Source organism: Pseudonaja textilis, chromosome 1 (genome assembly GCF_049901715.1).
Source record: "Pseudonaja textilis isolate UNSWEBS1 chromosome 1, rPseTex1.2, whole genome shotgun sequence".
NCBI classification, from domain to species: domain Eukaryota; kingdom Metazoa; phylum Chordata; class Lepidosauria; order Squamata; family Elapidae; genus Pseudonaja; species Pseudonaja textilis.
In genome coordinates this window covers 125,220,766-125,237,416 of record NC_141990.1, presented here as the reverse complement: position 1 = coordinate 125,237,416, position 16,651 = coordinate 125,220,766, and the positions used below count along the sequence as shown (strand labels likewise).

General features: G+C 36.8%; 1 protein-coding gene across 1 annotated transcript in view; it reads right to left on the bottom strand.

Annotated features, from left to right (window-relative positions):
- The window catches only part of CSMD1 (CUB and Sushi multiple domains 1), a 1,143,868-nt gene that overhangs the window by 722,635 nt on the left and 404,582 nt on the right, over positions 1-16,651 (bottom strand). The window contains exon 3 of the mRNA XM_087916392.1: positions 7,958-8,070. Within this exon, the coding sequence (XP_087772518.1) occupies positions 7,958-8,070 (113 nt within the window). The remainder of the gene's footprint in view (positions 1-7,957; positions 8,071-16,651) is intronic.

Here is a 16,651-nt window from a genome sequence, read left to right as displayed (position 1 = left end):
GCTCCATTTCCTGTACTCCTGCAGCGTTGCCGGCATACCAACATCAAACAGGAGTCTTAACATCCTACACACAGCAGCTGTCTGTTCACCTACCTCATTTTTTTTTAAAAAAATTATTTTTTCTTATGAAACTGGCCTATACTTCAAAGTAAAACATATTTTCAACAAGAAAAATGAGTGGCAGAAAGGTCATCCATTACATGGGACCAATTGTAAGAGAACTCAGCAGGGGATGTGGTAACAGCATGTCCTGTGCCATTGAATTGTTCAGTTATTTACTCCGCAGTTACAAATTCACAGTTCATTGGAGCTGAATACCTTCAGATGTCATTAAGAACACGTTGTCTCCTTGCTTCCCTATGTCCTACCTCAACCATTCTCAGCCTAGTTGAACTAACTTGCCCAGGAAGCCCCTTTTCGCTCTTTGTGGTATGGAAACTGAAATGTGGTTAGATCCGTGAAAGCAGAGTGTTTGGCTATGGGATTTGGGGGATAGCATAATATTTTGCAGTGAATTTAATCCAGAGATTTGGCCAGTCTGGTTTGCTAATGTTATCAGCTTTGTAACTTCCAGGTTCAGAGTTTAGCATATGCCCATAATGCTGGTCAATAGTGATATTTTCTTTAGCTATCGACTTGGAGGAGATAACAAAATCGGCACATTCAGTGAGAAGGGCCTTTCAGTGAGAGAGGCCTTTTTATTATTATTAAAGAATGGAGTCAATTTGTGTATTATAGTACAAAAATAGAGAAAAATAGCTTGATGGTAAAAGGTTTTATAAATTAAATAAGGGGAGCTAATGGAAATTTAAATTGTAACTCTAATGGTGCAAAAGAATAAGGAATGGTTAATGGACCCATGAGGAAAATGAAGGTTGGAAATGGACTATAGGTTTTTTTTAAGGTAGCTGCTTAGTTTTGTATTTGCACATTTAGCTTTCTGTATAAAAATATGTATTGTTTATTATATGTGTGGAATACACATAGTATGCATCAGGGGTGGGATTCTACCAGTTTGCATGTATTCACTAGAACCGGTTGTTAACATTCTAAAGCAGTTCAGAGAACCAGTTGTTAGAAGAAATTACTGGCCTAATCCTTTAAGGAAGGCAGGAAGGAAACATTCTGGTGTTGCTTACAGAAGCTGCCTCTCTGTTAACCCTTATTACATTCTTGGCAGGACTATACTTCCGGTCTCAGGAACTTCTCTGGAGTTTTTTTTCCCCTCCTTTGCTGGTTCTTTGCTTGTGTGGAATGACCATTTAAAGTTACAATGGCACTGAAAAAAGTGACTTATGACCATTTTTCACACTTATGACTGTTGCAGCATCCTCACAGTCATGAGAGGCCAGGCGAGGATATGTGTGTCTCGATGTGAGTGATGTTGAGTTGGCCACACCCAGCCAATAACATGACCAGCAAGCCATGTCCATCCAGTCACATGACCAAGCCATGCCCATCACCTAAGCCACGCCCACAGAACTGGATGTTAAAATTTTTGAATCCCACCCCTGGCATGCATGGGTGGTGGGTGTTTCTGTATACACACATTTGCTGTTATATATGTGATATTTCCTTGAGATAACCCTCTAAAATAGGTCTTGAGCTTTGACTATTCAAGTATTTCTGAAATACAGCTCCCAATATTGCTCATGACAGGCCATAAAACTGAAGTTAGGAGCTATACTTCAGCAACATTTGGAGAGATGCTGATTCTCCATCAGGTCAGAAGGTAAAAACAAGGAGTTCTATTCATGCAGAAGAAATATATGGCCAGTTTCTAAATAGAGCTATAGGGAGATTGCCCATTGCTCTTTCTGACCTCATAATTATTAGATTCCAGACAACCCTCTGACCCATTGGGTCATCCTTTGAGAGGAAGATAGTGCAGTCTGATGTGACTTGAATGAACATTAAATTTTAAGCTGGCCATATTTCTTTTTATCCCAATGCTGAGCAGTCCTGTGATTATCTAAAAAGTGTATTCTCATAAATAGAAAAATAATAGCAATGATAAAGAAACATAAACAATATGTTAATATTTATTTACCTAAACAAAATGACTACAGGTGGGAAAAAGCAGTTTCTAATTTCCTGCCAGCTTCCCCAATGACATTGCTTGTGGGAAGCTGGCAGGAAGCAGCATACTACCCAGTGACTGCAAGGATCTTATAATAGCCATACATTCATGAATAAATCTACTCTGAATATCATGCAAATTTCAATTCCATGGGAGTAATAAGTCTCAGATTGTTTATGGATTCTTTAAGTTATGGGTTTTAGGTACCATGATTCAAAACTCTTTGTGGTATGATGCACCATTTGGGTTAACTTGAGGATTAACAAATAGATCCACACAATGAGAGTTTTAGTAGTACATAGATAAAACCACAATTTGAAAACAGCAGGATGAATCCTCAATATGTTCAAGGAAGTTTGTTCACATCCATTTCAGAGGTTGTGAGTAATATTATAGTTTAATATGTTCTGGAAAATGAATATTTTTACACATTATGAAAAACAGCTAGCTATCTTCACAAGCAGGGGTGAGTTTCTACCGGTTCTGTCCACCTCCATAGAGCCAGTAGCTCTGAAGAGCAGCAGACATAGAACCAGTTCTATGTCTGCTGATGTTTTTGCCCACCCACCCTCCTGGGCTCTTTCCTGGTCTTTATTTCCTGATTTTTCAACTTCAGCTGCCGTACAAGGCACAGCTGCAGTTAAAAAAGCAGGAAAAAAGTGCTTTTTCGAACACTGCTTCTCTGCATGCAGCGCTGCTCAGCTGTCTAGGCAGCAAGCTGATGACAATTTACAGGTGGATGCAGCAGTGCAGGGAAGCACATTGTAAATCACTGAACCGGTAGTTAACCCTGTCGGATCCCACCCCTGTTCAGAAGCCCTTAAAGGTTGGAAAGATAAAAGGAAAGAGAAGAAGATGACTAACAGGAAGTCAACTAAAGTAGGGATGAATGCAGATTGGGTTAGGGTTATCATGGAGAAGGTGTATCTGTGGGGTTGCTAAAAATCAACACTGACTTGATGGTACATAGTCAATCAATCCATCAGCTGACTTTACAGAAATTCTGAAATAAATCTAGGAAATAATGATCCTATGTAAAGGGGGGCGGTATAACTTAAGACACAATTGTTTTTCTCTGAGCTTTTTATTTGATTCCAATAAATAATACCTAAAGGTGTTTAGAAAGACCAGTCACTTTAAAATCCCCAGTAGCAATCAAGATAACAAAAGAACTAAAGCCGCTAATGGAAAGAATTAAAGAAGACTGAAAAGAGCTAGTAGCTTTGCCTTTCTCTCTCAAAATGTCTTTAAAAAAAGAAAATAGAGTGTGACATACATTTTCAGCCCAGTGTGTGCTTCACTTTGCAAAACTTAATTCAAGTTCAGATTAGCTGATCACTGTAGTGGAAAACACAAACCAGGTTGGACACTGAAGAAAAAACTCAGCTCAAGGGCAATAATTTCTTCTAGCATCCTTTCAAAATACAAATCCTAAAGCTACAAGCCAATGCTTATAGACATCAAGTGTGCTCCTATTGCACAGTTAAGTGAATCCATGCTGTGCCATAGGACAAACTTGCCAAGATAAAACTCAGAAATGGAGTCTATTAAGAAGATCAACAGTTGTAAACTGGAAAACAGCATCATGGTTTTGCTGAACAATCAAAAAGTTCATTGTACTAAGAACGACTTTCTAGAACACTGATGCAGCCAGTAGGAAGTTGAAAAGTGAGGGCTATTCCACAGATGTATAAATTGGAATTTTATATGAAAATATGAGCGGACTTCCAAATGCTTAGAGAATCATTCAAATATGACTTCTCTTTTCCATAGTTTGCGAGACCCAGAAGTGCTTTTTCAAAAGGCAACTGGGCTTTCTTTGTTTTTGCTTGAAGATGTTTCACTTCTCATCTAAGAAGCTTCTTCAGTTCAGCAGAACCGAAGAAGCTTCTTAAATAAGAAGTGAAATGTCTTCAAGCAAAAACAAAGAAAGTCCAGTTGCCTTTTGGAAAAGCACCTTTTGAGACAACCATGACCTGAGACTCTCCATAGACATAGTTTGGGAGACATCTAACTGTCCATCCAGTGGTAGAATGACATACAATTGCAAAGCAGACTCCTCCAACCTTAACTACAATGGCTCATTTTCAAGTCCAGGTTCTGAGAAATATTTTGGAGCACATTAATGAAAAGAATTAGGGAAATATATATTATGTGACCTTTATAATTTTTTTATATATGCATTCATCATATGTAGGAACCATCATCTCCTTCAGAGAAGGACTCTATTATATTGGATGCTGTCCATAATTCACATGATAAACAATTTTTGAGCAACATCTGAATACTCAATAATATTAATACTCATTTAAATCATTTAATAGGGACATGTATCAATAAGACAGAAATTGGTGTGGTGGCCTAGAGGTGGAACATTCACTTCACAATCAGGAAGCTGTGAGTTTGGTCCTAGGCAGAGGCAGGTATTTCTCTCTCTAGGCACACTGAGCATATATCAGCTGAACAAAACTCCACATTGGTGACAAGAAGGGCATCCGGCCTTTAAAACACCCTGCTAGCTCCATTCAGTTGCTCAGATTCCACCACACAAGGGATTATGGGGTCATTAAAAGAAGATGATGATGTATCAATAAGATAGAAGGACCAGTAAGGAAAGAAGGATAAACATATATATTAACATATATTTCAACTGCATTTAGAGTGTTGAACAACCCGTGAAACTTTATTACGGCATTCTTTATTAAATTGGAGCCCTCTTAATGTTTTTGCCTACTGTTTGAATTCCATCAGCTCCATCTTGTATTAACCTTGTCAGTCATGGCCCAATGGATTTCATTTCTGTGTAAGGATGTGGCAGATAGATTTCTCCCTGTGTTTTAGAATGGATGATTATGTGCCATCAAGTTGTTTTCAATTGCTAATGACCACAAAGACTTTACCCATAACAGTCTATCCCAAATCTGTTGTTTTAGTCTCCCAACAGTGCCCTCATCGCCATTAAGAACTTAATAGCAAACATTTTGTCTAAATAAGTGTAGCAAGGAAGGATGCTGATTCTCGTGCTAAATAAATGTAGCAAGGAAGGATGACTGAAATAAATGATAGAATTGTTGTTACAACTGGCATATAAACCTGGGTTCATAAAACATGTGGTCTGTGAATGTAGGATAATGGAGGCAACTATCATCCTGTCATAATCCACAACAGGAGAAAGAGCGAGTGAGAAAGAGAGAGAGATGAGGCAACTGGACTTTCTGGTTTTTCTTTGAAGATGTTTCGCTTCTCATCCAAGAAGGTTTTTCAGCTCTGGAGAATGAGCTGAAGAAGCTTCTTGGATGAAAAATGAAATGTCTTCAAAGAAAAACCAGAAAGTCCAGTTGCCTCTCGGAAAAAAAAAAATCCACCTTTGGGATAGATACTGTAAGTTAGATAGGCCAGTAGACTAACAGATAGGTATGAGTTTTGTACCAAAGACAATAGAAGAAAGAATGGAAATTATACTGCTTGGACCACTCGCTGTTTGCCCTCTCTCTCAAATGTTTAATGTATTATTCAATGAATATAACAACGGAGTGCCATAAGGCATGATCATCCTGTAGTGTCTGTGGGTGTGCCGCTTCCCTCTTCTTCCCGCCAGCTGCCTTTACCTCTTTGCCTGGGAAGGGAATGAATAGGGATCAATTTGGACCTGAAATTCATCCCACTAAAATATTGAGCATGCCAAGGGAGTAGTTCCTGTCTACCATACTTCAGAAACCATTTTTTTTTCCTGCTTCACTTCCAAAGTACACTTTTCATGTCAGGTTATTGCATGGGATGAACTTAGTAATTGTTCAGCATTTTCACACAGGCGGCAACAGCTTTTCAACTCAGTCAATGCTTCCCATGCTCTCTCTCATACCTCCTAGAACTGCATTTACCACGAAGCCTATAATAACTCAGTGGTTGCAACCTTGGCATTATAAACATCAGATTGATGGTTCAAGATCCAGCACTTTTTAAAAAAGAATTACTATTTTTATTTCCTGAGCTTTCTATGCTTTTCTTTTCTTTTTTTTTTTTTTTGCTATCTGGGAACTCAGGGTGAAATCCTTCTAGGTTCAGTGATGGGAAAAAAACTGATGAAATAGAGAACCATGGGAAAAGATTAATATAAGAAAAATAGTTATTAAGACAATCCTAATAAGTGTTGAATCACCAATCTATTGCTTGAAAGGCAATGGTTATAACCACTGTGATATTACAGCATTAAAAGTAAAAGACCTTGGGACTTCTAGTATTGCAAACTATGAGTAAAATCAAGTCCTTTGAAGAAAGACAGAAAAACACATATGACTTTCATTCACTTTGCAGTTGATGCCTTTTATGGCCTACAGTTTTTCCTTCAGAATGGAACTTCACAAGATTCAACTGATCTTTAAAGATTACCATATGCTAATATAAAGACAAGCACAGAATGGAAAAGTAGTTCAGAATTTTTACTCTGCTTTGATTAACAGCCAAACTAATCCTGTAGCCACAAAACGGGAATCCTATCAGTTTAAATATGCTTCAAATATTCATTTTTGGATTCTCAAAAATTGTGCTATGTAAGATTATGCAACTTCATTCATTCAATCGGCCTGTAAAATACTCCTAGAAAAAAAAAATCTCTTTACAACAAAACTTGACAAACAGCTCTGAATTAGACATTTCTTTGGCATGCTAGTTGCAAGAAGGTATATATTGAGAACATTGGGGTATATATTGAGAGAATTGAACTGATCTTTCAAAACCTCCTGAGAATTTATTAGTATTCTTATTTATAAATGTGTTCATTTAATAAAAAAATACTTTTGAGAAGGGATGCATGAAATCTCATTACAACAAAGCAGACCTGTGCATGTAAAATGAATTCCCCTGAGGTCAACTCAAATGTGTATTAATGCAACTAAGCTTAATGTTTTCAGATAAATAAATATAACATTGCACCCTTGCAGTATAGCCTTATTTTCTCTTTTTGCTTCTCTATTTTTATTTATGAATGGAATAAGCTACTTCCCTATCAGATGCTTTTTACTATTTCTTACATTTTGTCATTATCAGAGACAGTCAAAGCAATCTGACTACTAACATACACACAAATGTACATCCCACTGAAAAGCAATGTAATACAGAGTTACCATTTCCACATTTGGATAACCATCTGAATGGCTGTTGTATTGCAATGCTGAGTAAAGTATCTCCATATTTTAACAATAAGTCAATGGGGATGCCTTGAACAGCATTAATTTCAGTGGGGAATATGGCGACCCATGAATTATGCCAGGCCTTTTAAAGGCCCTTAAAACCATTTCACGTTGGTTAATAATAAACCTTGGACTCACAGGGTGATATGATGGTAAAATTATCTGATTTAATGTTGACTAAGTATTGATGATTATTTGTGTTGTTTTTACTAGATTGACCAGAATCTTTTTAATGAGTACAGTTTTCATATGTTGCAAATAAAATAAATAAAATATAAAAATACTTGCATCTAGTTTTCTGTCATACACACACACACACACAAACACAAACACTGACACACACACATACAGTTGTGTGTATCATAAGTTGTACCATAAGAATACTGCCTCTCACAAGAATGTAAAAATAACATCTGACTTAAACCTATATTTTTCCAACTCAGATAATTGGAAAATGAAATAAACCATAAAATAAAGTCAGTATTTTGCACAACTAACTTCTAAGAAAAACTCTTTTTTTAAAACAAATCTAAAACCATTCCAAAACTACCAATCCAATCATTATCAATATAATGTTAACAAGATACTCAATATTCTCACAACATTTCTGCAAAATCTCTTAGGGATTTAAAGTATCCAGGCCATTCAAGCTGTTGTGCTGTTTGCATATTGAAATATAGCATCCTACCTTCGTAGATAGCCTTGAATCCTTGGGCACTCACAGCAAAATCAGTTGTAAAACAAAGCGTCAGGATAGAACCTGTGCTCACAAGAGATGATGGCAACTGAAATCCAGAAAGCCTGCAAGATAAACAAATGAATGAGATTTTTTGAGGGGAAAGCAGAGAAGACTGTGCCTGAATTTTTTTTAAAAAAAAATAAGAATGCAACTAAATAATCTCACTGATATTGTTGGCTACCTAAAATATCTTCTTTGGTGAAAAAAATAAATAAACTGAAACTTGAAAAAAATAATGCTACATGAAATTCATTTTTGGAAAGAAAAATCAATTTGTGTTCTATTTAGAACTTTCAAAACTAATGTGCAAACTCAAAGTTGTCATTTCAGGATCAGCAATATGTTGATGTTCCCAAGGTCTCATGAAAGTCCCACTTCATAAGATAACAACTTCTGGATGCTATCATCTGATGAGCAATATCAAGTGACAACTGACAACTGAAGACTTTTTCTCCCTCTCTGCAGAAAAAAAAAATGCCCCCTGTAAGTTTCTGAAAACCAAAAGTGGAGAATGCTTTATAGTTTGACGAATGATTTTGAAAAACAGGTTCTCCCATTTAAGCACTATTATGAATGAATAAAGCTGGAGTGAATTGTTGCTGTTTCTAGAATGCTATGCCTTTCCAAGTATAGATCTACGTGCATGAAAAGGTGTGTGTTATTTGCGCTTATTCCTATATTGCTTTTAAAGCTCAGTGGGCTTCCAAAGCATCTCACAAAGAGCCCCTTTTCAATGGATGTTCTGGGTGGCAGCCATTTTTTCCCCTGTCTCCTTGACAGTCTTTAGGGCACAGCTAGACCAAGAGAGAGCAGCAGGTATGCCTCTTAAAAATAACACTAGACGTGTCACGATCCAGGCTATGTTCTTTGTGCTATCGTCTTTCTCTCTTATTCAAAGGCTTCATCAAATCTGCAATTCTGAGAGACAAAATCCCATAGGGGTGAAGGAACTCTGGGGAATTTGAGCACTCGCTCTGCAGTATGTTAGTTCTTCCAAAGAAGAAGAGAAACCTATCTCTTTGGGAGTTGCAACCACCTTTGGAATTGTGTAGGATGTCATGGACTTTCTGCCTCTCTACATGTAATCCACAACTGACCCAGAAGGCAACTACTGCCGTGGCTCAAAACCAAAGTACCTTTCTTTCCCCCTCCTGCCCATAAAAGTATAACAATAAAGGAGAATATTTGTAGCTCAGGCTTGAAATGAAGAGTTTTTGGTGTTCTCTGAAGTTGATTGTTTTCTTGCAGACATTTCATTACCTAACCCAGTGCTGATGATGTTACCTAGGCTGCGTAATGAAACATCTGGCAAGAAAACAACCAACCTCAGAGAGCACCAAGGACCCCTCAAGGTATAACAGGCATATACTAAAGAATAATAAAGTTTTGTTATGTCCAATTCCCTTTTTTGACAATAACATTTGCTTCTGGAGATGGCTGCCTCCCCCTCCCTTCCCACCAATAGTAAGCCATTTATTTATTTGCTTGTTTGTTCAATTGATACAGCCGCTCGCTCACCAGACACCTCTGCTTGGAGATTGCTAATAGGCAGTTGAGTTATCACAATACAGATGCCATTTCACCTATGTTGAGCAGCTGGCTTTGGCAGTAGCATGTCTGTCCTTTATTCTTATTATTTTCAGGCTTCTATGCTTTCCTTAATGCTGCAGCAATCAATACGTGTCAAGGGTACTGGTCCTCTTGCTGGCATTTACTGAGCTAAAAAGCACTATATAACAGTACAGTATATAGGAACTACCAAGATTTTTTTTTTTAAAAAAAGGTAAAACAACCAAACTATTAGCTACCTAGCATAACTAATAGAACAAAAGGATTCATTAGAAACTCTGTCGGAAGAAAAAAAATACCAGTGTGGTTCAGTACAGTTCAGTTCTTAAAAAATTCTCTCAACCATAATAAAGAACAGTTCGTGCATAACTAGAAAGGTAGATACCATCAGCTCCTTCAGTCTTGGAATTTTCTGCAAATTGCACAAAAGAGCAAATTCTACAAAGAGGAATTATGGAGAAAGGTAAAGAAAACAAGGGCATATAGCTAAAAGTAGTAACTACTTATCCACAGAATTGTCCATAGCTATCGACTTTAGTCAAATATGCTTGCTTTCCTTGGATCTATAGCCAGCTTTATAGAATGCCTTTTGTTCTTTATGAATAGGAGGATTAAAAAAAATAATGAAGAAAAATGTCTGGGGATAGAATCCTATATACAGTTGCTTTCCGGACACACTTGAATCTGATAGAATGTACTGCAGCAGTGAAATTTAGCTGTGGGAACTAATTACACTGACAACAGAGGAACCAAATCATCACAGTTTCCCTCCAATGATGTAGTGCAAAAATGATCCCACAACAAGAACTATCTCTGAACAACAGAAACTGAGGAGGAAATAGTTTTCTAAATATATGCATAGAAGTATGTGTGAGTATGTATATCAAACCACTTCAGAGGACTGTTGTAAGCTAAATATAATTTGGAAGTACCATCGTACACACCATCTTAAATTCTGTAAGCAAGGATAGTACAAAACAAAGAAGTAAATAAATAAATGAACACAGGTTACAGGCATCAAAAGTGGAACTAGCTGTAGTGATAACCTATATACTGTACAATTCAACCATGAACAAATGTGTCACCTGCAGATAAGCTCATCCTCAGAGTTTCAACCACAGCAATAGGAGGAAAACTGCAAAGTGTTACATCATCATTTATAAAACTGTGCAATTTTAAGGTCATGACAGGTTTTAGAAAATCTGAGCTCTGGTCCACAGATAAGCCAAACCCAATTTGTGGGGAATATTTTCAGGCCTGGTTCTTGATTTATCCACAAATATATACAGTAAGTGAATGGGGTGCTTGCACTTTTCTGAAGGTTGAAGACCAATTGTTCTAAGTGTCACTTCCAAATCATCTTCAGAAATAAATTTGAATCTTGTTTGAAAAAAATAATTCAGGAATCATTACAGAAACAGCTCAACTTTTCCTCCCAAAATAAAACAAATGTGAACTGAAACCAGCATTTGAACATGTAGCCATTCCTGCACCATCAAATAATATTTATGTGACAGGTTGGAGAAAATGAAAGGAAGAAATAACAGGCTTCAACACTCAAGTGATAGCAGGGGGTAAGAAATGCAACTTAGCCCAGGTTGCCAAATACTGTACCTGAGAAAAAGCATTTCAAACCATTCAAAGTGATGCTTGATCAACTCACTATAAACGAGGCTTGGAAATTCCAATTTCAGTTCCCAAGATTTTGCAATTATTCCAGATTAATATTAAGAATAGGGGGCACATTGACTCAGTGATTAAAGATGCTGAGCTTGTCAGCTGGAAAGCTGACAACCTGGGTTCGAGACCTGAGCACCATGCAATGGGTTGAACTCCCATTCTTGCCCCAGCTCCTGCCCACCTAGCAGTTTGAAAGCATGCAAATGCAATTAGATTAATAAGTACCATTTTGGTGGGAAGGTAACATCTTTTGTGTGCCCTTGGCTTATAGTCATGCTGGCCACATGACCACAGGAATTGTCTTTGGACAAAGCTGGCTTCCTTGGCCAAAAAATGGAGATGAGCACTATGCCCTAGAGTCAGACACAACCAGACAGGAAAACCTTTACTTTACTTTTTAATATTAAGAATACCTAATTGATAACTATGCAGTCTTTGCAACTCTGATCTTATCCCTTTGCAAAGTGTTGACAATATGCTACCCAGCTAAATGTCGTTCACAGTTACCAGTGAGACACAGGAACGTGATGAATTGTGAGTCACCATGACTGTTTTGCATGTTTAAATATGTCTTGTTCCATGAAATAATATTTAAAGGCATTTGCCAGATAAATTCTAAACTGTAATCCTATATTATCAAGTTCTTGGGATATTGATTCCTAGGACCTTTTTGTTACTTTATTTTCTGTGTAAGATCTTTGTTAGTGAAAGGTCCATATGCATACAGGAATAGAAAATTATAAGCTTTTTTTAAAAAGGTACAGTGAAAAGTCCAACAAAGCAAGTATGTCATTTGTTTTCAGAAATAATGAATAAACCTTGTTGTAATGTATTGCTATTTAGAGTTTCACTGTATGAGAAATAACCCTAAAGATAGGCTTGACAAAAATCTATGAGCTGCCATAACTAGTTCAATTGTCAATGTTTCTACATATTGATATTTGTTCCAAAATTTCATTAAAATAATTACTTCTATATATCATTCACTGACTCCCCTTGTCTTCTCTATATGAAAAATATGTTACTATTGCCTGTTCCCTGTGATCCAAACCCTTCCCAACAGAGTTCAAAGATCATTACCAGTAACACAACTGCTTATTCTCCATCCAAAAAAGTATTTTCTTCACTTCATACATTTCTGATGAGATCACAGATGGATAATAATAACAATTTTATAATCTCATTATGTTTTGTATTTGTTTGATATATTTCACATTAGCACAAGTAATCTTAATCTGAATGTTTATTTATGCAATCTTCTATTGTCTGTTTCTTGTTATTTTGCTAAATATTTCCAATTCTACAATGAAGTCACCTGTTGGGATCTGAATTATGGACAATGACTGTTAGTTGCTTTGACCTTCTATGATCAGATTTTAAGCAATATTCTAAAAATGAAACTATTTTCACATCTACCACTTTTTTCTGAAGCTTCTGGATCCATCTGCTTCTGTCTGAATTATTTCCCAACATAAACTGCAAAGAAAGACGTGCCAAATGACCTCCATATTGTTGTTACAATAAATGGTTGCAACAAAGACTGAAGGCTAAAATGGTTGCAGGAATTGGGTATATCTAGTTTAATGAAAAGAAGGACTTGGGGTGACATGATCAGAGGTGGGTATTCAGCAGGTTCGGACCAGTTCTGGAGAACCGGTAGCAAAAATTTTGAGTAATTTGGAGAACTGACAAATACCACCCCTGACTGGAGATTTTGCAGTATCTTTCCCCTGCCATGCCCACCAAGCCACAGGCACACCCACAGAATCGGTAGTAAAAAAAATTTAAATCCCACCACTGGACATGATAGCTGTGTTCCAATATTTGAAGGGCTGCCACAAAGAAGAAGGGTCAACCTTTTCTCCAAAGTACCAGAAGACAAGACAAGAAATAACAGATGGAAACTAATCAAAGAGGGAAGCAACCTAGAACTAAGAAAAAATTTCCTGACAGTTACAATTAATCACCGGAACGACCTGCCTCCAGAAGTTGTGGGTGATCCAATAATGGAGAGAATGGACAACCATTTGTGTGAAATGGGGTTCAGGAAACAGGGTTTCCTACTTGACTAGATGACCTCCAAGGTCCTTTCCAACTTTGTTATTCTGTTAAGAAAGTTACATGCATGAGTTGGATTTCCTTGTTGATGAAAACTGAACCAAAACAAATAGTTGAATAGATTGGCCTTTGCTTCATAGCCTGTTAGAAATTTTCCATCTTCACTTTCTCTTCCTGTTGTTTTGAACATATTTATAGAAGCTTTGATTTATACTCTTTCTGTTGCCTTTGGTTTTTGGCTATGTTTTTAGTACAGCCACATTGGCCTTTTTTTTTTAGCTATTCTCCACTTTTAAAACCCATGAAATCTTTCTGCAGTTGTGTTTATGTGCAACCTTTGTCAGAAATGACAATCCACCTTTAGTACCATTTTTATTTAGCATCTACTGCTATGAAATTTAACTTATTCTTGCTCTGAGTTTATCTGCTATTCTTAGATACCCTCAGCTATAATTTCTCTTAAAATTAAGAATGACAGCATCACAGGTTCCTTTCCAGAATATTGTTCTTTTTTAACCCTTAAAGCCCTTTATGCATGGTCCAGGTTATCTGAAGAACCATCTCACCCCAATCACCCCAGCCGTGCCAGCAGAAGGGGCATGCTGTGGACCCTGTCAATCAAGGAATTCTGGATAGTGGGGTCCAGGAAAAGAGCCTTTTCTGCCATGGCTCTGGAACATTGTGACTCCCAAGGTCTGATCCACACCCAAAAGGATCTGAAGACCTGGCTCAGCCAACTGGGGGCACATTATTCTGGAAGTGGTTAATGGACCTGCCTCCTCCCTAGGTGCCTCTTGCTCCTTACTTCCTCAACTTTGCTAATTTTCAAATCAGTTTCAATGTTAATATGTATTGTTTTAATGTTTTAATCTTTCATCTGATGCTTTTATTTATTGTAAGCCACCTAAAGTCGCTTCCAAGAGAAATTGGCATATAAGTGTAATAATTAAATAAGTATCCCTCAATGAAATGCTCTGCCTTAATTAGTATAAAATAAAGGAGTATTAATTTATTTTGGGGGTGTGGGCCTCCTTTCCATGTTTCAAGAGACTATCAGCAAGTCTGAATTTCCTAGAAGGACCAAATAGAGCTTATCTCCACACTAATATCAAGTTAAAGTTCATTTTCATTTCTGTCTTATGTAGTGAACTCTTAACAATGCCTATTCTTTTTGTTTTCTTTCAGGATGCCCTCCTGCCCTAGAGGGACCCACCATCTTGTCACCTGTTCTAGATTACCTCTTTTCTCCCTAAGTATAAGACCAAACTTGTATCTCCTGTCACCTGTTCTAGATTATCTCTTTTCTCCCAAACCCGTATCTCCTAATTTCTCATTTGTTCAAGTCATGTTGCTTTCCCTAGATCCTTATTCAGCCTTCCTGGATCTAATAGCATTATATAATCAACATGATATGTTGAACAACTCAGTTTGGGATTAGAAGAGTTTAAAACCTCTAGAAGGCACTGATGTGCGGAAAATGTATGGGGTATAACATCACAGTCTTCTTTTGTTCTCCTTATATGGCATATACTCTGCTATATAAGGATCAGATGCTCATTTTATATATAAAGTATGCATAAAGAAAATGATTGCAAAAAAGAATATATCCAAAAAGAGTAAAAGCAAGTTCAGATTAAAAGAGGGAAAGAAAATGCAGTGATGTTGGCGGAATTTTTTTAAAAAAAATCTTTTTGGAAATGAATTAGAAAGACTAACAAGAAATTCCCAAGAGTCAATGGAATTAAAAATAAAGGGAAGGAATTCTTTGAATGAAGTCAAAGAGAGGGAATTTTGGAAGAAGGATGTTACAGCTTTTGTGTTGGAATAGTAGCAATACAGTGTGTTACAGAAGAGAATCAAAAACTAACGCTATGCAAGTTAATGCCTAAGGGGAGAAAAGTGATGAAAGATTAGTTAGCTATTAACCACTTGCCAGCTACTTTATCAGAATGCTGAAAAATGGTAAAGCTGCAAATATAGGTGTAACTGGAAAAGTGTTATAATATTGAACTGGATTGTTCATTTACAATGTATTTAAAGGCTGCTGCCATATTTGACACTTGAAAGAACTTATAGGCTCTCTCAGAAAATGGCAACGCTACTGAGAAAGATTGGAGGATCTACATGATTGTCTTATCTACTCCAAGCATGAGATGGAAGGCTATGTAAAGTTAACAAATACATAAATGCTGATCCTTGGAAAGGACCAGCTTCAAAATGTTCAAGGTTCTCTTTGTACATATTGGTTAGTCCATGCCCCGTTTCAAAATCCTATCTCAAAGACATATGTCCTTCCCTAGTTCCTAGTCTTCAAACTGGGGACAATTCCTTATGAAAATTATAACCTTTTGAACATTATGAGCAGTCCTTGTTTACTGCCATTTAATTTTCATTTTTTTCTTACCGGCTAGGTAAGGTATTTGGAGAACAAGTGGGGTTTGTTACTTTATGCCACAATATGTCTTTTCTTGTATCTCTACCTATGGCAGGTTATTTACTCATGCTACCAGCTTAGGTCAAGCCAGGGCAGAAAAATGATGGATGAGCTAAACATTGCCTTGCAATAATGAAAGATTCCTCTACTTAACCTGAATCTCTTGTAGCTTTTCTCTCCCATCATGTAAGATAAGCTGAGAATTAAGATAAATGAAGACATGTTTGATGTCCATTTTGCTGTGTTTCATGGGAGACTAGAACAGAGTTTGATTTATATGGCATAGAAGGTTGCTCACTAAAATATGATGACACAAACACAGTCAAGGAAAATCCTGGAGAACTATGTAACTCCTGAGGTCTTGCCAGCTCTGGTCTTTATATTTTATTGGCAAAAGACCACTGTGACTGAAAATGAATTGGTAATTCACTTCAAAATACCACTCCTGTGTAGAAGAAATTGAATAGTGCTTAAATTGGTTGATACACAAATGCAATTCATGGAAAAAAAAATTGAATATAATTTGCAACCCACTCACATTTTTATGGATTAATCTAAAATACATGAGATGCTGATTGAACCCAAAGTTTAAAGTATAGAAGTACATCTTATCATCTAAAAAATCAATAGATAGTTGCAATTTACACAAGTTATTTAGATGACACGCAGAACTACAGTTCGCCTTCGATGCAGCACTCAAAATCTTATAACTAATTAACTGCTGAAGTAGAGCTAGATGTGTCAGTGAGGATGGTTTCCTTTTTTTTTCTTCCTTAAGAAAATCATATGAAATGGGAATGTAATATAATTTGTACCAGAGGCATTTGCAAAATAACCTTTCAGAAGATTTAGTTATGTTTATTCAAGGCAGAATGCATTTCTCTAACAAAGTTGGAAGAGAT